Source organism: Ischnura elegans, chromosome 5, assembly GCF_921293095.1.
Source record: "Ischnura elegans chromosome 5, ioIscEleg1.1, whole genome shotgun sequence".
Taxonomy (NCBI): Eukaryota; Metazoa; Arthropoda; class Insecta; order Odonata; family Coenagrionidae; genus Ischnura; species Ischnura elegans.
Window position 1 is genome coordinate 83590720 of NC_060250.1, and position 26279 is coordinate 83616998.

General features: G+C 38.4%; 1 protein-coding gene across 1 annotated transcript in view; it reads left to right on the top strand.

Moving 5' to 3' along the window:
• Nucleotides 1–8092: 8092 nt before the first annotated feature.
• The window catches only part of LOC124159137 (bromodomain-containing protein 4B-like), a 31536-nt gene continuing 13349 nt past the window's right edge, over nucleotides 8093–26279 (top strand). Inside the window, exon 1 of the mRNA XM_046534714.1 lies at nucleotides 8093–8353. Coding sequence (XP_046390670.1) covers nucleotides 8302–8353 — 52 coding nt within the window. The 5' untranslated portion in view covers nucleotides 8093–8301. The remainder of the gene's footprint in view (nucleotides 8354–26279) is intronic.

A 26279-nucleotide genomic window follows, 5' to 3' on the forward strand; every position in this document is an offset into this window, starting at 1 on the left:
GCTAAAAAGAGTGGGGAGTTCAAAAATTTTTATCCTCTTCAATTTTCTACATCTGCATACTAGGAGATTCACCTCAATATTTTTGGCGTGGGGGATATCTTACAAAAAAATCATTAAAAAAAAAATGCCAATTCATTTCGCAAAATTGTGATCACTCTTAAGAACCACCGTTTCCACATAAAAATCAATATTTTAAAAATTCACGAGGCTAAATATTTTCAAACAGCGTCAAAGATATTTGCGTGACCGAACATTTTGTAGTCGACTGGACGATGCGCAGCATATATAATAATATAATATACGGAAACATATTCGAGAGGGGGGGAGGCACGTGCGATTTGGTAATAAGTTTAAGATACATGATTTTCAAGTAAAACTTTAGCTAAACAAACAGATACTACAGTACATGAAATACCAGAGCAAGCTTTCTGTCACAAATATTTACGCTGTCAAAAACAGAAATTTTTGTTGAGTACTTCTCATGTGGTCACCAAGGAACTTCTTCATTTTAACGCGGCCGTAAGAGGTGTACTCGAAATCAAAGTACTCGAATGTGAACAATTCTAATGCACTTATTACTCATTTTTAAATTTTCAAAATAATATTTTTCAAAATAATATTTTTCAAAAAACATGAATAGCACCAAAGTTTGGCGTCATTGTCGTAGCCCTTCATCAAGTACCTACTGTAAAATTCGTTTAGGGAGGGGTAACTTTTCAGGAGGGTACGTGTGGAGGTGAAGGTAATCCAGTGGCGGATACATATGGGGGGCGTAGGGGGCGCCCCCCCCCCTTGCGGTGCGGTGCCGCCTCCATTCTATAACATTGTAGAACCACAATTGTAACTATTTTAGATCATAAGATGGCATTGTCTTGAATAAGTGTATAATCAGTAAAAATAAAACTTGGTTAAAATTTGCATGCAACTTATTTTTCTTCACGACTAAAGTAAAGGCAGCTCAAGGTATGTTTTGTGCCCCCTTAACTTTTTTCTGTATCCGCTACTGAGGCAATCCCTGCCCCTCGCTCGTTACGATCTTGCAGGCGTCAGACAAGTGACCGACAGGTAATTGCTCAAAATTCATATTAACGACGCTTGAATTTTCTTACTGGTTACTTCGGCATTTCATGGTTACCAAGGTAACCGTGAAATTTCGGAGATAGCTCGAGGACGCATGAGCTGGGTCGCATCTTCGGTCGCGGTCAATTTTATGGGCGAATAATAACACAGAGAGCCTCAGGTGCGCGGCGCCGCGCAGAAAGGATAGGGTGGTTTCCTATAATTTTTTTATTGCCTAAATCGGAAGATTATTACTCCTGGAGTACGCATTTCACGCTCTTAGATTTTCGAATGACGATATCTATTTTTCGCTATTAAACGAAAAGTGAAAATTTTCAAGCGCGCGAAAACGCGACGGCAAACGTAAGTCGGAATGCTGAGAAAAGTCCGTGTGACGTATTTCTGTTTCCAGATATCGCCGTGTGAGGTGACCTTGAGGCGAGGCTTTGAGCGCTGATACGACGCAGGCTGCTAGCAGGTAGCGCTTGGCTTAAATGAGGATTATTATTACCCTATCAAACGAAGGAAACTTTCCGAACTTAGGTAATTTTAATGGGTGATTATTATGAGATGTTTCCTTGAGCTCGGTGCCTCATGCATGCATTGGTAATCTCAGACAATGTAAAACTCCTATCCTCTCGTGTAGAAACTAGGTCCCTGTGACGTCGCGTGGAGTGGCATCGCATGGGCGCCAATCTGGCCTTTTTCAAATGCAGTTAAAATTAACCATTGCCATTCGTCTAAACTGAGATTTCTAAAACCAAATAATTAGAAAATTATGAATACACTATTAGGGTGGTTTCCTATTATTTTTTTTGCCTAAATCGAAAGATTATTACTCCTGGAGTACGTATTTCACGCTTTTAGATTTTTACATGACGATATCTATTTTTCGCGATTAAATGAAAAGTGAAAAATTTCAAGCGCGCGAAAACGCGACGCGTAAGTATGAATGCTGGGAAATCTCTCCGTGTGGCGTATTTCTGGTTCCCGCTGCCGCCCTGTGAGGTGACCTTGAGGCGAGTTGAGCGCTGATACGACGCAGGCTACTAGCGGGTAGCTGAGTACCCTGCTGGCTGGTAGCCCTTGGCTTAAATAAGGATTATTAATACCTTATCAAATGAAGAAAACTTTCCGACCTTAGCCAGTTTTAATAAGTGATTATTAAGACATTTTTCCCTGAGCTCTGCGCCTCATGCATGCATTGGTAACCTCAGACGATTTATAACTCCTATCTTCTCGTATAGAAACTAGGTCCCTGTGACGTCACGTGGAGTGGCATCGCATGGGCGCCAATCTGGCCCGTTTCAAATGAGGATAAAAATGTACCATTGCCATTCGTCTAAACCGGCATTTCTAAAACGTAATAATTTGTATATTATGAATACAGTAATGGTGGGTAACGAATCGCAATCAATGCCTTTCGTTTTCTTTCATGAAGGAAACTACCCCATTGCCGGCGCCGGCCACAAAAGCTCTCCAGCACATATTCGTACATATGCCCTCTACACTACGCTACTGAACATGTTTTTTTATGACGAATAACTTACACAAAACTTATTTCATCATATTATAATATTCAAGGAATAAATGTATAACCTGGACAGCATTTGCCTGCAAATTAGAAAATTTCACCGCAATATTTTGTTCAGATTATTTCTTTTAAATATTTCAAATGCAGACAAATGTTGAAAAAGGTTTGCTCAGTAAGCTCTGAATCATATTAGTCATAAAGAAGTAGCCAGTCGCCAAAAAATACGAAATGCGACCAGTAGAAAAGGAGTAAAACATCATTTCAATGTGATTATCTTCGAAGTTGCCTTGTAAAATATTTTCAATGTACGGTAAGGAGGTTTCTCATCGCAAAAAAAGCTCAGATACTCAGAACAAACTCAAACTTGTAAACCAAAAAGACGATAACTGCCCCGGAGAATTGCGCTCTACCAAAACGAAGATTTTCGTCTTTTTGGTTTATTTTAAGTAAGGGGAAAAATATAAACATTTCCTTACATGAAAAGTTTATAAATATTTTTTTTACATGTAGCATACGTAACTTCGATATTCATTTTCTTTTGTACACCTCGGAAATTGAAATCTACCTTTTGGCCATTTAAAAAAATCGAAGAACGGGTAAAATATAGTTTTAAAAAGTTTTTTGTAATGCGACACTGTAATCTCAATAAAAAAATACAATTAAATGCACCAATCGAATATTTTGTCCATGACGAGATGAAGAAGACGATCGTTTCGCCGTTCTCATAGTTTTTCGCCTGTTCTTCTTCACTCTTTTGACCGTAGAAGCTTAACGTTTACGTTTAAACAATGCTTAATTATTTATTGTTGAAGTTGACTAAACAATTAGCAAAGCGATAAATGACATGACCTTATGGAGCTTCGGCATTATTTCATACAAATGCTTAAAGTTCCGTGTTATACCTTTTTTGCGCCAATAGTAGTTAGTAACAGAAAACTAAAAGTTAGCATAGTAAGTGAATCATGCATGAGTTATGACATACCAAGAAATGCATGAAGATAGTAGTCGTGACATTTACAGTTAGTTCCCTCCAATTCACGTGAGATTGTTCAAAATGCGTAGTGCCAGTGTAAATACGTTAATCTATGCTTCATTGTGTTGGATTAAAAAATAATTTCTTTACGTATTTTTATTTGATAATCAGTTAAAACTAGTATTTAAGATTACTAAGATGGCAGTTTTACACTGTTTCTTGCAGTTAAAAAAATTACGTGAGAATTGCCATGACCCCCCTCTTCCCCTCGTGAGATTGGGTGAGAATCGGATTGACACCCTCCCTCCCTAAACGCCTCACATAATTAATGGATGATTCCTTATTAACTATACCTGCGGAACCTATTTTATATAGTCCGAGTCAAGCTATCCTAGGGCTAAACTATCGCAGGTCCCCTATTGTACGCGGAAAAAACGTCATCTTAAATCTATCGGTCCTACAGTCTCTTTCCCTAATCTTATACTTGTGATCGTTTCTACATCACGCATTCTATGCTAAAAAAATATGGTTCCATCATTAGTGATACGTCAACGAGTAAAATGGTGCGTTCAAATACGATTTTAATACAGACTAAATATGACCAATCTCCTGTGCCTAGCGTTGCCAACTAACTAACGTCTTTCCGATGTCTTTTTTGTCTCTCCAAAGTGGAAAAAAACATATATAGCAAAAAAATATTTAGCTTAAAAACTCCCATTGAATATTAATCGATGGCGCTGTCAGAAGGTTTGGCTATCACGAATTTAAAAAAAATTGGATTTATAGGTCATCGATTTTCAATTTCCTGACCTTTTTGCGTGCCACATCGCTCATAAATGTGCTTACGTTACAAAACGATCCAACTAAAATATATGCATGCTGGTGAATGGAAAATATTTTTTGATTGAAAAAGCTAAACGAACCCTTTGATTTGAAATTGCCACGCGTCGAAGGATAGATGACCCGAAGGTTCTAGTTATAGAATGCCGACACATAGCCCACGATAATTTTTCCCAAAATTTGTACGAAAGCATACGCGTAAATGGGTTGAAAGAATGGTTGGATATTTATGTACTACATACTTAACCAACTTATCGATGTACTGCTATTTCAGTCATTAGGAATAAATTTAAAAACAATATTGATCCAACATCGAGGAAAATACAGAAAATTGTAGGCAAGAAATATTTGGGAATAAAACATTCATTGACGAAAAATTTCGGCATAGCATTGGATATTCAAATAAAGAAAAGCAGTTATATCGAGAGGGTAACCACTTTGGATTTAAACTTACATAAGTGATTTATTACCAGAAGCATCGCAACGCTGCATTCCAGGAATGGGAACGAAAATGCTTGGGCCCCTTTTATTGTCCACGGACGTCTGAATGAAATTTATTGATTGACTAGTATCACTTTACTGGAAAACCTATCATGAATTCAATACAATCAAGCACAATTGATTGCAACACATACTTAATTTAATTTTTACAACTTTCCTTTGAATTTTGTAAATAATTTGACGACTTTTAAGCTGACAAATTTAATATGATGTATTTATTATAAAAATCTTGGTCGAATAGAAAATATAATTTAGAAAAGTTCTTGTAGAAAAGGGGAATAAAATAATGACGACGTACCATCACGGGATGGGAGATGCTGCGAAAACATTAAGGATCCATTAGAAATGGGGCCAATTAATTAGAACACACGAGATATACGGGGGTAAACTTTTCTCAGGGTTCCCACCGGGTTGAAAACTATATTACTGCTATGCATTTTTCAACCCGGAGGGAATCCTAAGAAAGTTTTATCCTCATATTTCGCTGGGAAAGCATCAAATCTTGTTCCACAAGATATACGGCTTGAGGGAAACAACAATGAATATACCATGGAAGAGTGCGATAAACAAATGAAATTAGGAATGGGAGATCGGGTTGGTGTGATGGCTATAGTGTTGGCATTCCATTCCGTGGGCTCAGGTTCAAGTTTCAGCGGTGGCAGAGATTTTCAGAGACTTCCCGAACCCTGCTTGAGAGTTGCTTGGAGGACAATTCCAGCTCAACACTTCGATACCTCCACTGTGTAAACGCTCAACAATCGCCCACCGAATCAAATCGTAGCCACCGATTTGATTCGGTGGACGATTGTTGAGCGTTTTTGCCATGGCCACCTTGGCCATGGTTTTTGCAGTGGAGGTATCGAATTCGTCCGTTGGATGTGACGTTAAGCCGTGGTACCCTTGGCCCTTTCTTTAAGAGTAGGCTTATTCCGACGCCGGGTTTCTCTCCACCATTCCTTCCATGAGAATAATATTATAAATTTTTATTATGTATTATTAAATTACCTTATAGTAACCGTGCAGCCCATTAATGACCGATGAAAAATTAAAATATTTCGGATTCTTTTTAGAAAATGGAATAAAATAAAATATGGAAACACATGGATCGGCTCAATAGTCATATTTCTCATAACAGCTGAATAAAAACAGAAAATGGATGATACATTTTGCTATGGCCTATTTCCGCGATACATAAGATCTTACAAGTTAATATCTAAATTTATGAACGCGAGAATGGACGCCAAAATGCACCGCGTAACCACCCAACTTGTACAAATACATGAACACAAAATGGAACCTGTCCCATTTTGATTTTGTACATGTTCCGTTCCGGTCCACAAAAATCGTTCATGAAATCAGACACTAACTCGTACGCGTAAGTGAATCGTGTAAACACAGAACTTGAACAGGCCTTTGGAGATTTCATCTCTTGAAAATCGTCTAGGTAAAGAGGGTAAATAAGTCTCGAAATTCTCGATGCTGTCAAGTTCATCGCGATAACAACATTTCCGCTGGTACAAGAGAACGAATGATATAAGGGTTCTCAGGAGAGATGGTTAGGAAGAAGAGGCTTTACCCCACCACAGGTAAAGTAAATCCATGAAGAGCGAGGTGACCTAGGAGAAAGAACTGGCCCAGGAAAAAAAAGACCACAGTAAATCTCCTGGGGCTTAATCCGGAGTGAGATCTACTATCACACCTCTCACATATCAAAACCAAACTCAGAGTGTTGAAACACAGAGTACTCTTCACGGCATTCATCGCCGACAAGGTAACATTCATGAGAGCATAATATGGAAAGGAAAATAATCAGATATCCGCTGAAAATCTACAAAAATAAAAATAAAATATTAAAACACAGCAAAAGTGTGGAGAACTGGAAAGGCATTAAAGTGAGTAAACAAAAATTTGATGAGGTGAAGGAGTTTTGATACATGGGAAGCCGATATACTAGCGATGGACGATTGCAAAAAAGAAATAGTTAGTAGAATAGCACAGGCGAAGAGGGCTTCTACAAAAAGAAGAATCTACATGCAGCAGAAAATACATATATGTAAGTAAGGAAACGATTCATCAGAATTAGCTACATATGGAGTATGTCTCTGTATGGGAGCTAGGTTTGGACGTTGACAGCAGCAGAGAAGTCAAGATTGGAAGCATTGGCAATGAAGTGCAACTGAAAAATGATGAAGAAAAAATGGGTCTACCGTGTAAGTAATGAAGAAGTGCTAAGTAGAGTGGTAGAAAAGAGAACTATTCTAAAAACCTTATGGAGAAGACGGGAAAACTTAGTTGGCCACATTATGAGGCATGATGGCCTGATGAAAACAATTGTAGAAGGACAGGTGGTAGGGAAGAACGGCAAAGGACGGTCCCAAATGAGGTACATAGGGCAGGTTACAAATGATGTAAAAGAGAAGAAATCCGTCGCTATGAAATGGCTAGCGGATAGGAGAGAGGAATGGAGAGCTGCGTCAAACCAATATCACGATTTTACGTAATGAAAGCACTCGTTTATTTTCCCACTTCTTTATTTCCACCGACCCAGGTTTCGGCACGTAACGCCATTACATGACTTTTAGATGACAGCCTATGCATAGTTTTAATGGGAGAGGGACGGGGTGGAGTTTTCACGGAAGAGGGGGTTACAAAATTCATGTACCTATCTTGAAAATGGTATTTTGTGCCGAAGCCTGGGTCGGTAGAAGTAAAGAAGTGCGGAAATAGACAAGTGCTTTCATCATCTTAAATATCAAAGATTTCCACCGAATTGTGCCGGAAACTCTGTCTTTTACTTGATGTCACGAATGTTGACTTACGATGAAGATAAGCGATCAGTTGGGTTCGTCCAGATTTCCGTTTCGAATCGCGCAGTCTCACTGGAGCCATTACATCGTCGAAGCGTCTTAATTTACAGTCACAGGTTTCAATTCCCCGATTCAACCGTCACGAGGACGCAACGCGCGAATGTGCACGGCACGCGGACTAAACTTTAGAAGCTCCTCCCCTTCCAGATAGACCGCTTTTTTCCGGATGAGACGGTTTTGTCCCTCAAGGATTGGTGGAGTGGAGTAGCCCAGATAGCGCCGGAGGAGGAGGTGGGGGAAGCGAAGGGGCGGGAGAAGGAGGAGGGGTGCAAAAACACTATAAGGAGGGAGGGGGTGAGGAGAGGTGTGTTGTCGCTCGTGAGACGAACGGACGTACGGAACTGCGGAACCAAACACTGTCATCATCCATTGCTCCGTCTCGAACGCGCGGGACTTGTACAACTTCGGAGGTGTCGAGACGCCGGCAGCCGAGAGATAACTAACTCCGAGGTTTTTTCTCCACGTGGTGAAGAGATCGAGCGAGTGGATTTTTTGACCGGAGGGGAGGGAGCTGGACGGAGGCCAAAATGTTCAGCTTCTGCGTTGAGCAGGTCTCCCGGATGGAATACAACCCGGAAGGTAGGGTTGAAGTGGCCGTACGACCTTGTTTGGCCGGGATGGTCCCCGTTTTGATGGCTTGTGAGGGCGTCCCGTCGGGTTTCCGAAAATTCTCTACAACGTCCCGGTTTCGTTCAAAAAGTATTGGGATTATGTTTTACAATAACAGCTTTTATGTTTATCCGTTTACAATAACAGATTATGTTTTGCCGGCCTTGGTGGCGGCGGAGTTTGGCCCTTGCCTGCCAAAGACGAGGTCGCGGGTTCGAGTCCAGCCTGGATGGGTTGTCCCTGTCTAGAGCATGGTTGTTTGTGCACGTGTAATCATTAAATTTGTTGAACACTCGATGTGAAATGGCCAAAATGTGCTATATGTGGTGGTAAGGGAATAAATTAAAAATAAATAAATAGCAGTAAGCGTAACACAATACGGCAATATGTGTTCCGAGTTTAGTTTGTCAAATAGGGAAAAAAATAAAATAAAATAATAGTAATAAAAATAATCTTAGTTTTGATTTTACAAACCCATTTCCATTGAGGAAGGCTATGGTTTTCGGACTTCACAGGGGAATGCTTCCCTCCCCCCCTGTACTAAGATGTCCCAGTCTAAGACAAAACATTTTAGCCCCCCTTAGTTAGGGTTTAAAGGGAAATGTCCATGGAAAATGGGACTACCAACACATTGGAGATGCCCCAGTCCGTCACGCAGAAGCTTGATTTTTGTTGCCGCTTCGGGCGCATTTTAATAGGTTTTAAAAATAAATGAACGCCGTACAGCCGTTAAACAGTTGAATCGGTGGCGGCGGGGTAAAGTTCTTGTCTGTCAGGCATCGAGTTCCGCCTGGGTAGATTTTTCCCCTGGACAGGGCAAATTAACAAATTGTTAAGACGTTAAAAAGCCCGATGTAAAAGACCATATTTATATAAAGGCTGTTTTCGGTGGTATGGGAATAAAAAAAGAAAGAAATGAATTTCATTAGGCCGTAAAAAATGTAAACTAAAAACACGAGAATACACACAAACGTGCGAGATCGCTAACTCACCCAGCAGATTTGCCTAAGGTACAAATATAATCACAGATACATTAATATATCATTATTAAAGGTAGTGAATAGTGTCAAAACCTGGGTCAGACCATTAAAAAATTTGTGGAGCATAAAACTTACAAAAATGAAGAAATAAGATGGAGAGTATAATAATTGTAGAGTAAAGTATACTACCGCGCAGCTTCAATCAAGTTCTCTTTGTCCATTTTTGCTGCTATAGATGCGCACAACTCAAGTTCTGTGAATTAACTGACCGGAGGCTATTTTTTCAAACGGAGAGAACAGCATCAGACTTATTCCGACGCGTAGTGCGTCAGACAAAACATTCTTCCGTTGAATGACGAGGAATGAGCCCGCTGTCATTCCCTGTTTGTGCGGAAGCGCAACTAATAGTATGGACATTCCCATTTAACTTGCCATAAGAAAGTTATACAGGACGGCAACAATACAGACACGCCCCGTGTCTGAGCGGACAGCATAGATCCACCTTAGGACGCTCAAGCTCCACGTGGAAGCGAATCAGCCGCTACGGCTTGAAATTCCACGGTTACACACGCTATATTCCCCATTCTGTTTGCCAAGGGCTCATTTATCTCAGGAGTTCCTAAGCCTTATGCCTCCCACACATGTCGCCTTCCCTATTCTGCCCATGCAAAGGACGTTACCTCTCGCGATGGCTGTGCCATGAACACGGGACAGATTTTCGCATTTGACTTTGTTCATTGACTTACTTCGGCATATAGGCAAAAATAAATGAGGAACAAGTAAAGAGAGTATAATTAATTGTTTCTCGGTCGGAACTAAGTGGAACTGCCTCATAAGGAAACACGGTATTAATCCACACTTCACGTAAAATCAAAGAGCAAGATCAAGACGGATGACCGTGGTTTTCGAAAGACCTTGATAATAACGATTATCGTCGGAACCTTACCAAACGTAAAAAGCATTACAAAATTCCAATGATTTATTTTCACCGATGTAAACACCTCCCCTGAACGATAATGCCAGTGACTAAATATGTTTCCAACACCCACCAAGTTATTTATTCCCATTTAAGTCACCTTTTTATTATATATTTATGTTGTTATTCTAAATTTTATACATGTTTATGTTCTGATAATATATTTTATTATTTTGGTAGCATTTTGGCGATTTCACGAGTTTTCCGCCTCCGTAAGTGAATTTAAGACGTAATACTATCCTATAAAAGTCCAAGTCTCAGAGCATCCATTTCAAAGAGGCGGCATCGGGTATCACTCCAATCCTTTCGGATGATCGCCAGAGAATTGCCTCTTCTTACGTCAGAGGTATCGCGAATACCTGTTGATATTGTTGCGCGAATCGAATCGATCGAATTTCAAAAGTATTTCCTCTTGAAAATAAAAAAAACAATATCAACAGAGGACTTGGCGTGACGGTGACGCCAGAAAAGTCAATTTGCACTGACGACACTTTTATGTCCATACAGCGCCTATATTCAATATTCTGGCTAATGCAGACAAGTTATTTATAACTGCGCCCCGAAAATTTCAAGACGAATTGTAAAGTATCATGTAAATACGAGGGTTGTTTGATAAGTCCGTGACTTTTTGAATTTCCTGCATAGTTACTGTGGGAACAACAATACTCCCATTATTTGCCAACTAATATTAGTGATCAGCTGTGAAATTTTGAGCTAGTTCGTTGTTCAGTTTGTGTTTCACAAGCATTTAAAGCTGAAAACCTTATAAATTTTAACGGAAATGGAAAAAACTGAATTTCCTATGCCAACTTAACATAATTTTTTTGCGTAAAAACTGTCGCCGTAACCAAGGAAAGATTTGTTAAAATCCTATAGAAACTCTATACCATCAATTATAATGGCAAAGAAATGGTTCACTGAATTCCTTTGTAGTTGTACCAGTGACATCGAGCGTTCAGGACGCCCGAAAGAGGACGTCACGCCAGAAGTCGTCAATAAAATCCATGGAATGATACTGAAATATCGGAGAATGACAGTGCGTGAGATAACTGATGCTTTAGGCATCTCAAATGAGCGCTTACATCACATTTACTAGAATGTTTTCTCATGAAAAAGCTACCCGCGCGATGGGTGCCGCGATTGCCCACACTCGAGCATAAGCACAACCGTATAATAACTTCTAAGGAATGTTTGGCAACGCAACGCAGAATTTTCTTATATACTCTTGATCGAAGCTCCCAGCCAATGAGCTGTCTTCTCCGGGTTTCTGCGGCGGTGGTGGTTTCTATACTTTACTGGTGAATTTTCTTTGAAGTTTCAGTCCGGGCAATTGCAGGGGTTATTAGGGTAAGGGAATATGGGAAGGGATGAGGGCACATTTAGGAGTTCTGTGGGTAGAGGAGTTAGGAATAGCATAGTCCCAAAGATTACACAATAATTTATTATTAGTTTTTGCAAAAGTACGTTGAAATTTGTTAACAGTGGATTTTAAGAGCATTAAGATTGGTTCTAATTTAAGGAATGTTTGGCGATGTGCAGTCGCAAACCGAACAAGTTTCTGCGCCGTTTCGTAACCGTGGACGATACATAGATTCAACGCAATACACCAGAGACCAAGTCATAATCAAGACCATTGGTATATGCGGGTGAACGTGCAACAAAGAAGGCTATGGTGGGTCTGTCGGCCAACAAATTCATGGCCACAGTTTTTGGGATGCACGTGGTGTCATCCACGTAGATTATCTTGGAAAAGGTAAAACGATCAGTGGTGAATGTTAATAAGAGGTTTTGGACTGATTCGATATTGATTTGAAGGAAAAACGACCGCATCTGAAGACGAAAAAAGTTCTGTTACATCCACAAAATGCACGGGTGCGCACGTGTGTAGTCACCATGGTGAAAATCCATAAATTAGGCTACAAACTACTTATTCATCCAGCATATTCTCCATATTTAGGCCCATGTTGTTTAGGCTACTTTCTGTTTCCAAATATTAATAAATGGCTGAATGGTAAGAGATTTGAGCCGAACCAAGAGATTACCACTGAAACGAACGCCTATTTTGAAAACCTTATAAATGCCATTTTTTAGATTAAATTTTAAAACAATTGGAAAAACGTTGAACTAAATGTATCGGGCTAACAGGAGACTATGTAGAGAAATATAACCCTTTTTCCCCAAAAAATATATTTTATTAAAAAAGTCACGGACCTATAAAACCATCCTCGTAATACCATAATAATCTGTAGTAATACGTCACGAAAAACACAAAATTTGCTCAGTTGAGCAGGAGAAAATCATCCTGACACGGGCATTGTGGAATGGTTTTCGTTTTCGAGACACTAACGATTCTTTAAAAGGGTGAACTCTCAGTATTCATAAAATTACAAGATGATAATGAAGTATGAAACCAGTGATCTGTCGCGGGAAAGGATTAAATCTGACCGGTCGAGATGGAGTGATGCGTCTTCTTAAAATATATGACCATGAATTAATGTTTCTCGCCTAGGAAATAACGTGATGATCAATAATTTTATGAATAAATTCAAATCCTGAGGTTTGTGATTTCAAGGGTAGGTTCAGATGACGGTTGCATTGATTTGGTGCATAGCGACGAACCAATGTCAAGATATCGAGTCAAATGTGAATTGAATGACGTTCACCGCTTTGAATTTGCGAATCCATGTCAAGGATGTCAGTCCATCAGGCATTGCCATTTATCTCCCTGCATCAATCAAGCGTTCTTCATTCTATTCACGTCGACCTCGTCTCTTCACACTACTTGATCCGGTTTTATCCGAGGGATGCAGTCATTCGAAGATTTCGCTGTCGCGTTCGCTATATTGAATCTGTACTAGGTACTCGTGGTTCATAAAAATGACATAGCTATGAAAAATATCACGGATTTCGTGAAATATACCCTAGGTCGTCTTAGGGGTCTGATTTGCACGTCAGTAAATCCGAATATAAGTATCTGGTTTTTGAAAAAATAGAAATATATCAATCTTATTTTTTAGTTGTTTTTAGGGTTCTTGATACCTAAAAAATGATATTTTGTGCGAAAAATACTTAGGCAGAGAATGTGTATAGATAATTGATACGAATAGCTAAAAAAAAATAATAAAAGGCCCTAATGCCCCACTCAGTTGATCAAGCAATTCCAACGCCACAGTGGCGTGATCATTTCATAAACACGATTTAAGAAACATTTCGTAAAACATATTAACAGATTTACATATTGCTTGGCAGAAAAAGTAATTATACTGGCGAGTAAGATTTAAGAAGATGTAGGGACACCAAATTTCAGCAAAAAGGGTAATATTTCTCTAGAGGCTCGGATAACATTCTCATTGTGTGAGTGCGCCATTAGCGTCAAATTACGGATCAGTTTTAGCAATATATGTTAGACTTCCACCAAATGAAGTCTGAAAACAATCACAATAAACTGCCATATTAAATAGGGGATAAATCACGTCGGCCTCCTTTGAATGTGAATTTTACCACGCGCTGAGCTTGCAAGGATCGTTGATGCAAATGAAAAGGGGCGGCCTACGAGAAGCACGGATAAATATTTGATCAGCTCCGAGATGAGATCCTCGGTGTTCCCATTAATGACTGTATACCTTTCTCTATTCCGCTAGGCCTGTACCTTTTACCGCTTAAAAGAATAAATCAAAAACGTCGCTGCGAGAAAAGCGATGTTTTCATCTGTTCCGATTGATGCCTTTTGATTTCACCACACAACCTAAACGTTCACCGATCACCTCCAATTCATTACAACTCCGCTAGGGTTGGTGCTGTGATGACTTCCCTGCCATATTGACCTTCGGATTCTTCGCTTATCTTTTAGGCATGAAGCTCTTTCGTCATCGAGCGAATATTTTTACTGTCACTTCTCTATCAAATCCGCACGACAGGTATTGTTTCCCAGGCTGTGGCGTAGCGAGTTTTGAGGTCCGTGGGGTGCGGACCCCTCTCCCCCCCGAAATACGCAAAAACACAATTATTTCCCTTCAGAATAGAAAACAAATTATTGAAAAATTATGAATCTACAAAAGATTTCTTCCACAAATGAAGTTTTTTCAATTTTGAAAAGTGTAAAAATTATTTTAAAACCCTCCGCTCGGTACCCTGTTTTTCAAACAATTTCCCTCCTGTATTTACTCCCCCGAACGAAATTCCTGGCTCCCCCACTGTTCCCAGACACATTAATCTCTCAAATTTAAGTTACCTTCTTAAAATTTGCAGAGTTTATGGAAATAGCTCCCGTCAACATTTTCTCGTACCAAAAGTATAATAATTTTACCCAAAATAAATTATAGATTAATTAATTCATTCATTCATTCATTTATAAGAGGTAAAAGTTTCATGATGGTAAATTCCGACCAAGTTTTGCACACATATAAAAATAGAAAGTTTCAAGATGATTTTATGACAGCAATTCATTGTAAAGTATACAAAATACTGCCGGCTGAGGGGGAATGATAAGTCCTCTTAAGTCACGTTCACGACAACTTAACTCGGCGCATTATAGCCCAAACCATCATGGAAAATAGTCCACCAATCATAGCTAGGATTCGTCTAATTATAACGGTTCCAACGCGAGTGTGCAGTCAGAAACAAATAAGTTATTATATATTTTCAAAAATATTATTTTAGATTTACAGCTTTTTCGTTGGATATCCTTCGATATAGAAGCGTTGTGGTGATTCGTCTTAGCATGCATATCAGTCAATGAATATATAACTTTAAATACTTCTCAACATTCCCAAAATTTGATCCAATTGTGGAGCCATTATCATCATACTGGCAATTTATTTGTAGGATAGCGTTTTAAGGCTTTCGTAAACATTTTTTATGGTTTCCTGTTAATTTTTTTTACTAGTGCAGAGCAAAAATATTACAGTGAAAATTTCTTCAGAACTATAAAATCTGTAGAACTTTTTTGAGTTTGTAAGGAATTCAATACAAATCCCATTAAAACCGCAAAGTAATTCAATAGAATGTTTTCGTAATTCTACAGAACTGCGACGGATTATGCTGGAGTTCCTAAAAAAGTTTTCCCATTTTTTAAGGTACACTTACAGCGTTACCTGAGGAAAGTTAATGAAATATTTTTGAGTATGACCTACCAAATTTTTAAAAGTAGCTCTCAGTTCAGAACCTACACTTTATAGTAGTATTATTTTATGCTAATAATTTAATTTATTACATAAAGTTACGCCACCCTAAAGTTATGAAGGTTGGGTTTGACTGGTGAGGATAGATCTCACACCGAACTAAGACAAAGACGTGTGAATGTTACTCTGTCAGGGTGGTGGGGCCAGAACCTTTTCCTGAGTCACTTCATTATCTGAGGATGTTAGTGTGGGATACCCGATAGATGACTTGATTACCACGTGGGAACTCCTCAAGTTCACTCCGAAAAACGACCTTCGGATTCTCTGCTAATGTTTTAGGCATGACGCCCTTACGTCATCGGGCGAAATGTTTTTTTTTCTCTTTTTTTAATCCAAGCGTCCGACCTTCCTCGAATCCGAAGTTCAAATCTGTTTCGACAAATGTAAAATGTTTTCCAGAAAGAGTGTTGTCTTCCCAATCCGAAGAAACGCGACCCTCCTCGTCGACGAAAATCCCTTTGATCCGATTTAATGAGGAACAATTCTGTCTTCTTTTTTTTGTTCCCGTGATTCCGCCTTGAAGATAAATTGGTTCGACCGTGTAAGCCAAAGGGACTTTAAAGAGAAGACTCAATTCCATCCCTTAGAAGAATGATATCTGTTGCCACTTCAGTCGCATTTTAATCGGTTTTCAAAAATGTCCGCGGCGCGGTGATGAGTGCAATGCGATCCACTTTTTTTTCAATATTTTGCAGGATGTATGACCTTAGGTTTTTCCCGGCGTATCAGGTGCAGAAAAGTTTCTCGGGTTTTCCACCGGTTAATGTTAATCCCCTTAGGATGAACAGCAAGTCGCTGCTCGAAACGTCGGTAGACATGGAGAATATTAACCGGTGGAAAACCCGAGAAAATTTTCTCCAATTTCGCAGTACGTTTGCAAATGCGAGAAAGAGCATTGAAGAATTGTGGATTTGATAAAAAAACATCATCATTAATGTAAATTTCGGTTGACACCCAAAATTATACCTTATCTCCCAAACTAATAATGATAAAAATAAAATAAAAAATGACCTCGGCGCGGTGATGAGCGCAATGCGATCCATTTTTTTCCAATATTTTGCGTTACAGAGTTTGTCATTGCGAGGAATATCATTGAAAAGTTATGAATTCCATGGATCACATAATCACGCATGTAAATTTCGGTTAAACCCCTAATTATTTATTATTTCCCCGTGAAACTCGGATCACTTTGTCTGTCAGCGACGCTAGTGGCGACTTTTGTGAACCCATTTAAAATGCGCGGTGTGTGACAACACATTTAGAGGCAGAATTTAGGGTCCTCTTTGTTAATATTCGTAGTGAAAGCAAATAGGAAGTGGTAAGAAGAGCGGGAGAAATGAAAAGGAGAAAAGGTTGATGAAGCAGACGCGTACTTAAAAAGTGCATTTTTGTAATGCTTTGATTACGATTTGTCTGTTACCACAGGGCGATTTTCCCAATTGTAACCGTTTTCATAATAATAATTATAGTAATAATGATAATAATAAGGGTGATAATAAGGATTAATGTCGAATATGATGGTTCATTGCGTAAAGCCCTTGGATTCTGACTTCTTCCGCATTAAGTTTCGATCTTCCGGCCGTATTTTGTATTTTTTGTCTGATGAATGAATAAAAAAATAATATTTAAACTTTCGATTTATATGCATTAGAACTTTATAACAATTGACCCGTACCTCAAATATGAAAAATTTCACCGATCAGAAAATACTGAATGACTCTTTAATTAGTTACTGGATCGTATCCCGGGATATATATCTTTCGGTCATTCCGTAATAACATATTCGGATAATGAAGTGGCCCAGGAAAAGGCACTCGCCCCACTACCCTGAGAGAGTAATTCACACACCAGTGTCTTAGTTCGAGGTGATCAGAGTCTTCTAAAAACCTTAAGGAGTAGACGGGATAACTTAGTTGGACACAGTATGAGACATGTTGGTCCGATGAAAACAGTCGTAGAAAGACAGATGGAAGGGAAGAAAGGCAAGGGACGGCCCCGGGTAGAAATACAATAAGGAGTTAAGTGAAGCCTCAGAGATGGGGTGCTATCGAAAAGTCTTTGAAATACATATATCGATAAAGAAAGAATCTAATAATAGAGGAACGAAGAATACGGTTAAACAATTTTTTAACGGCCACTTTCCTTTCTTTTAAGGTGGTAATTTATTCAGACAAATGATTTTCTTGTAGATTATTTAAAGAAAGGTTATTGCCGATGTCTTTAGAGGGTAAAAAGGGTACAAAATATGTGGAGATTTTAACACCAATATTATCACTTTAACGTTTAATAATTACTGTGGCAAAACACGGACTACGCAGGCAATAAATTAAAATAATACTTCAACTAAGATTAATTAAGAATTTCGAAAGTGTTTTATCTAATGTCGCTGAACCGCGAATTCCTTGCCGCCATTAGGCGCGTGGGCGGTCCTTGAAGGTATCCGCGTGAGCTCGAGTGGGAGAAGGGATTGGGTGGCTCAGAAGCAGCAAGCTGAGGACTCCTAAATATCTCTCTGATACATCCTCCTCGTCCTTACCTGGAGTGCACAGAAAGGTCGATGAACCTGCTCCATGCGATCACGACGTGATGACGGTGGCACTCTCGTATTCAAATTCGAGGAATATCTTACTGAGGCGAAATATTATGTAATTCCTCTTTTCTACCTAAGTATTAGTTTCAGCCTGGGAAAAAATTTCGAATTTCTGCGGTATTCTTTAGTACAAATGTCACATAAAATCTAAAAATAATTGTGAACTGAAAACTCTTTCATTGCCTCTCCTAACTAAAATTGACCGTAATGTTGCTTTCTAACATCGATTTATTTATCTAACAACTATTTATTTTTAAATGTACTTGCGAGAAGTCGGAATTATATTGATTTGGAATGCACAGTCACGGCCGCACGAATGCCAGGGAAGCTTATTAGGACGACGCAACTTTCCCGCTCGGGTGGTCTAATTTCCCGACGTCGTAGGTCTTTATTTAAAATTCACATTCTCATCTTGAAATTTTTACGGAACATAAATACGGTCAACGATCACCTTCAATTCAAACATGAATAATTTACCTCAATATCTTCTATGACTTTCAAAATTGAGATAAGGGTTCTTCTTGACAAGGGTCTAAGTTGTATATACCTTACAAAATTCAAGACGTGAACGTAAGGCCTGAACAGGTAATAGGCGACGAAATGAAGACAAAATACGAACAATGTTTTTTCCTTCAAAGAGGAGAAATGTTCTTCTCTATGCCGGGCGTATATTATCTATTTTTCGCGATAAACTATTCCCTTAAAACTTACGCTCACTCTCTCGACGATACAACCCGGAGATTGGTATGGTTCGGTGAGGTAAAAGCTCACTCAAGATTAAGCCATATAATATGGTATTTCCTGGAGTATAGGTCATTTATACAAAAGTTAGCAGCCAACGTTTCGATTTATTTTCTTAAATCATCTTCAGGGCTATGTTAGAAAAAGTGTGAAACAATATAAAATACAGAGAATAAGACGATACACAATATTTATACATAAAAAAGGAACAATTGGGTTTTTTTAATACAATATAATTTAAAGAAATATGTATATATAAACATGTATATAAGAACAGAATGGAATATACAAAAAAATATGTATGTCAAAATATGTATGGCACAATAGACAACGGCGCGCCGTTGTCTATTGTGCCATTGTCACCAAACAGTTTGCATTCCTGTTTCTCTTGATGTCAGAAGGCAAGCGCCAATATTCTCAAAGCTGCTCCCAAATCCAAAACACAAAGGCCAACATCCCACGCCCGTCTGCTCTCGTTTCAATTGATGGAAAACAAGTACCACTGCATCAGCTGTTTGGTACGATGGTCAAAGGGGGTAGCGGTGATTGCTTCGTGTCGTGTTCCACAAACAAGCTGCTCTAAAAATACTTGGTTTTAAAATTTACCCATCTGAAATTATTAATATATGAAATTATACATGTATGCTTTCGCTTCATGATCGATGGTACTTGTCTCGCCTATCTGGGCGTAGATAGTGAATACGTGGGGTCATTAAGGAACGGAGCAACTGACCGCTTGGTAATTTTAACACTTAGAAACAACTATTTTCCTCGATAATTGAGCGCTATTTCGTTCTATTTTTTATGTACAAAAAGGTAGAAAATGGCCATTATGTCTTCATAAGTAGGCTTTTTGTTTGAGGAGTGTTAATTTTTTATCTCCTAATCCTATAAACGTAATAATTTTATTCCGAGATGAAACGAAAGCAAACTTTTTGCTGCACGAGTATCATTTTCTGTTATCTCTTGATACACAAAAAGGTATAAACAGTTACCACAGAGTATGAAAGAAGCACGTGGGTTGAAGAGTGTTAAGACAGGTCAATAATGGCCATGAATGGTCTATGATTTTCAGTATATTTACAAATTTAGAAAAATGGGATTTATGGGTCAGTGAAAGAGGTTATAAGGTATTCAAAAAATTAAGGTACGGAAACTTTTCCGCTCCGAAATTTCAAATTTAAACGAGTAAAAAAATTAATATATACATACTGCACTGAATTTAAGCTCACATATGTCCCTATTAGCACTTATGCAATCCATTGTGCTTAATTAGTATACTAGATAGAAAAATGATAGATTTTTGCGGCATGCATAAAATTGCACATTCCTGGTATAAACAACTTCGGGCGTATCATTGTGTAATTCCGTTATTGTTAAATATGCATAATTTGTAACGATTCACAGTTTATCTCAGGTAGTGGCACCTACGGGTTAAAAAATACAAAATGGAGGAAAATACAAAGTATATCATTTTAAGTAAGGAAAGAAAAGTATAGAGTTTCATATTACATGCGCAAAAAATATAATAATACTGGTGGTAATCCAATGGGAATGAATGAGGGTCATATTTTGTTATTTTAACTCGAGAGATGAGGTGTTAAAATCACCAAGAAACGAAAATACAAATACAAATGCCCAAATTTTAATTTGAAATAAATACGAAGTAGGAAGAGATTATAATAACAGCTGACTCTCGCACTAGCTTTTAACACAACCATTTTACAATCGACTACGTACCCAATATTTTAAATTCAGCCGTTATCGAAGATTGTTATATAACCTTTATCTAATAGGCACTGGAAATCTCATTGTAGTACATTACTGAGGAACTGAGAGAATTTGATTATTTCGGGGTTTAAGTACAAATAATTAATAAGGTGTACATACAAAGGATATTTAAATAGCGAATATTGGCAAACTTGTTCTTTGGGGGGGGGGGGGGGGGGGTAATGATGCCATAAAAATTCACGGGGAACAAGGTTCACCCAGGATAATAATTTTTAGGATAATTACAAGATTCTGTCGGCAATTTTCAATGACATGCCGATTAAAATAGGATAAAGGGTAGATATAATAAGAAAAAAGTTAAAAGATACCCTGCGTGGCACCTCAAGAGAATTTCGACAGAGGGTGAATATTCCTTCCAAGCATACCCTCAGCTACATTTAATTGCTACTGCTACGACACGTACAAATATGTGGCAGGGGTCAGCTTTCACCAGGCATGCAACAATCATTCCGCAATCAGCGACAGCATTTAGGGCCATGGGTGTGCGCTCAACACTGAACGGAATTATTCCGAACGATTGATTCCGATTGGTTTCAACGCGATCGGAATTTGTTATTTTTGAAAATTTCCAAAAAGAAAATAAATCAAAATTTATAAAAAACAAATAATAATAATGAAGAGAAATAAGTGGATTGCTTTTTGTGAAATAATATATATTTATATGTGGGCAATTTGCAAAACCTCTCCAGTTATTTTTATCATGTATCTATATATTTTTCATTAAAAAATCATCGATTGTTTAGAATTTAAGTTTCTGCTAACCCAAAAATAGCACTACACTCAAAACGTAAACAAATGCGGAAAAAAATATTGAACTGTTAACTGGCTGGCTATGGTAAACATTATTTATATATGATGTGAATAAAAACTCTCAAACGGCAAATCCATAACACATTGCCAACAACGGCTTCGACCGTTCGGGGTGAAAAACGATCGGAAATATGCAGAAACAGGGTCAAGCACACCCCACTGATTTAGAGTTTCTATGTCGTCACTTATAGGACTGCATTCCACAACTATGTAAATTAAAAACTGACAGCACGCAAGACAAGCTGCTGAAACGTTTATTTTCATTACAAAAATCAAATTAACACAATTTTCAAACGCAATAGGGTAGTTTCCTTCATCAAAGAAAACAAAAGGCATTGTTTGCGATTTGTTTCCCACCATTAGTGTATTCATAATATAAAAATTATTTGGTTTTAGATATCCCAGTTCAGACGAATGTTAATCATCAATTTTAACGTCAATTGAAAAAGGCCAGATTGGCGGCCATGCGATGCCACGCCACGTAACGTCACAGGGACCTAGATGCTATATGAGTAGTCATGAGTTTACCATCGTCTGAGATTACCAATGCATGCATGATACACAGAGCTCAGTGAAACATCTCTTAATAATCACCTATTAAAATTGCCTATGGTCGGAAAGTTTCCTTCGTTTGATAGGGTATTAATAATCCTTATTTAAGGCAAGCGCTACCTGCTGGCAGGGTACTCTACGCTACCGCCACGCTCGGCAGCAAGCGGCCTGCATCGTGGCGGCGCTCACAGCCTAGCACCATGGTGGCCTCGCATAGCGGCAGCCGGAACTGAATGACGTCACACGGGCTTTTCCCAGCATTCATACTTAGCCGTCGCATTTTCGCGCGCTTGAAAATTTTCACATTTTATTTCATCGCGAAAATTAGATATTTAGTCATTTAAAAATCTAAAAAACGTGAAAACCGTACTCCATGAGTAATAATATTTCGATTTAGGCAGTAAAATAATAGGAAACCACCTTATTAATAAGTATTCAGGACGAAAAAACTGGAGCGACGACGCGTAGGATCGAACGCCGCTATTTCCATTACATGTCTCCCTTTTTGTTTAATTAAGCGTTGCCAACAAGAATTGTTGTCCATCACTCCCATTATTTTCTCCCGTCGTCAAGGAGAATTGTTATACTACTTGCACACAAGCCTATTGGAATGTGACGTATTAGACATATGAAGTTGTGTGTACGAAAAATATCCTTTTGAACTCTTAATATGATCAATTCACTCTAGGCGTATTATCGCGCGAAAATATTTTTATCCACTGGCCAGCAGGCACGCGTGAACTCGAGGGCCAATGGTCGTCCTTCGCGAACGCCGTTGCGTCTTATCCTCCGCGACGACTCGCGACTGTCATCCAGTTAATATGATGGTGTGAATTGAGGCATCAAGGAAAACACAACCGGAGATATCAATCAGAGGGAAGTGTATTGTGGGAGGACTGCGCAGTTTCAGTCGCCGTGGTTTGTGACGCGCTAAAAAAACTGTCGAGAGCTAATTCGTAAGGGCCCCATTCCAATCGCTAAAAGAGCTTTCACGAGGACGTGGCGGCGAACGACCGAAATGGTCTGAAATATTCGTCGAGTCAACATGAAAATTAATCGAGGCAATCTTTGTGACTAAGGTCACGTCGCGACACAAAACAGTGTCGAAGAGAAAAAGCCGTTCCATACATTTCAAATCAAAATATTTTAGTCATAATTGTAGTTTCATCGTGAAGGCCAAACATTTTACAGTCATTAAAATATTTGATTATCACAAGGAAACAATCTCGCGAATACCCATATTTTACATTAAGCTAGCTCTAATTATATCAGGCATGATGAAAAATGAACTAAGTGTATTCAAGCCTTAAAAACTTTTTCTGAACTTGCAAGATGAAAATGATTACTGCCGTAGCCTTAACTCAGATAGCAGATAAAGTTTTCTGTACTTACATATTATATTTAAAGTTAATATTTCGTCACTTGTAGGACTGCATTCCTCAAATTCATGATTCAACCATTAAGTTTATATATTTTAGGTCATCGGGCAATGTTAAGTTTGAAATAATTTGTATGAATTCCTCATTTGCTGAGAAAACAATAACACTTTCAGCTTAATGTCAAAATTTGGTAGATTACCGATTGTAGCTGTTGGCGGGATATCAAATTATTGACACGCCATCTGTCATTTTTATCACGTGGTAATAATAACCGCAAGCTTAAAGTAAGATATTCCAAAGAAATGGTCATCGTTTTGTGAAAGAGAAACCGAGATTTATGCGTGAGCAGCGTCATTTATGCCTCGTGCTCAAGGTAATTTTTTTCGAGCTGTCCCTGAAGAGGGCAGCACCATTGCAGTTCTTCTCCCCCAATTAGAGCGCGAGGCTGGATTGAAATTAGCATTTCAAAAGGAACAGGAAAACAAGTGACACTCGCGGAGGAATTTTAAGGGCTTCCCTGTGTTGTTGGCGACGCGAAAATGGAAACTAAAAAACTTATTTACTGAGGAGACGACGGACCTGGAGGAGTATTAGCGATGTGTGCTCCTACTTTATATCATTTCGGAAATGACAAGGTGATTCGCAAATATTTCGCTTTCCTAGGAGTGACTGATTCTCTTGAACCTTTACAATCACGATAATATCTTCTTACGTGTAAGAGGCTGGCCGGCTTAACTTAATAATTTAATTAAGGCAATAATGATTCAATGCTCAAATCCAATTTCTGGCCATTCGTACGTATAGGAGACCTCCTCCTAACTCATCGTAGACGAGATTAAAATGAAGTGTTGAAAAATAAAATATATGTAATTCAATAGGAAATAGTTTCTAGCATAAATTTATGGAGAGTTCTAGTATTCACATTGAAACTAACAACAGTATATGTATATCTATACTTACTCTATGGTAATACTCAACACTAATCAAATAAAAATCGACCCTGGTTTCGGCAATTAAGGAACCTCTAATAAAAGAGAAGATTTTGTTCGATTTTAAGCTTCGTGCATGAACTATTTGGAGCACATACATGCCGATCTTTATTTATACAAGGATCCTTAGATAAATAGATGGATCCTTACGGTATACAACAGATGATTAATTTGTGGTAAATGAGTTAATTTGGGTAAGCGATAAATTTAATCGTGAAAAATATGAATTGAAGGAATGTGTGGAGTAAAACACAATTATTAATTATCTCATGAAAAGTAGAAAAGATATTTTAGTACTCGTAGTAATAGTAGTGGTAATTTTAAAAGTAGTGAAAAAGAGGGTGAAGGCATTGATTTTCACCAACGAATCAATTTCTTTCTTCATCTAAGGGCGATTGGCACACACCAAGTGACGGTGGACTTAGCTCGCAACTTAGTTATAATTAAAACTCACTTATAGTCACTTATTTCACTTATAATTAGACGCGCCGAAGACAGAAAACTAGAACAAGTCGCGGTGCTGACGCCGATGGAATGCGACTTAGGATATTGAAAATATGATCGTGAAACTCGCGGAATAGACGGAGTACTAATATGTATAGTCGCTATTCAATCTTAAATTCTTGGAATTCAATTTTTAATCATTAACAAGAGACAGGTTGCTAAAACTTTGATTCGGAAAGAATTTCGGTGGTATGCAGGTTGCCTGTACTGATGTTTTGCTGTAAACTCTCACGCATCGGATAACAATGCATTTCATTCATACAATCAGCTATATACAGCGTGTTTCAGGAGGAATCTGCAGTACTTCAGGAGGTGGTAGGGGAGACAACTCAAAGTATTTTTTGTCCTTGAACATGGGGTCACAACTCTTCAGTTACAGAGCTATTGCAACGCAAGTATTTTTTAGATGCACTTTGCAGTTACCACGAAAACAGTTTTTCTTGGGTTTCCAGCCTCTAAAATATTTTATTTAATACTTTGTATTTCTAAGGCCATTAAGCCATTATAACCCAATGTTGCCTCTAAGCAACATCAAAAATGTATACATTATATGTACTTCTGACAAATATTTCTCGGGTTTGCATCCAGGTTAAAGGTTTTATGCAAGCCAACGTTTCGGAAGACGACTTGTCTTCCATCCTCAAGGCTGTTTTACTGTATCGAAGTTCAATTTCACACTGAACTGGATCGACCGTTTACCGAGGACAACAATACGGCTCAGGTGTCGTCCGATTGGCTGTAGGTCTTTTGAAATTCTTCACGTTTAACCCTTATGTTTTTCATACAGCTGATTACAGGTCTCCATGTAGTGCTTAGATGAAAGCCGGTGTCCCGATTGAAATTTTTGGGATTGAGGCGGATCTCTATTGCTTCCTTAACTACGCGGTCCCAGTAACGTTGAGCATGGTAAAGGATTTTGGTGTCGTCCCATTTAATAGCATGGTCTTCATTAATGCTGTGTTCCGCCACGGCCGACTTCTCTGGTTGCGCTAATCTGAAAAATCTCCGGTGTTCTTTCAGCCTCGTCTCAATCGTTCTGCCTGTCTCCCCCACATACATTTTACCACATTCACAAACATTATATGTACTGTTTATGAAATATCTAAACTACGCATTGTTTTGTGGTGTGAATTGTAATGACAAAATATTCAGCTGGCACGATAATTTGGATTGATTGCAAAATTTTCAAGTTTTCATAATGAAAAATCTTGAAATTTGAATTCTTCTCTTGGGTTAGAAAGGGTTAAAGAATAAGTTTGGATGAAAATGTGCTATTATAATAGTCTGAAACAATTAATCTTTGATCTTAATTAAACGAAGGTTTTAAGCGACTATCAGCAATACGATTGCGCAATCTGATCTCACTTTGATAGTAATTGTTTCAGAAAAATATGGTCGTAGGTT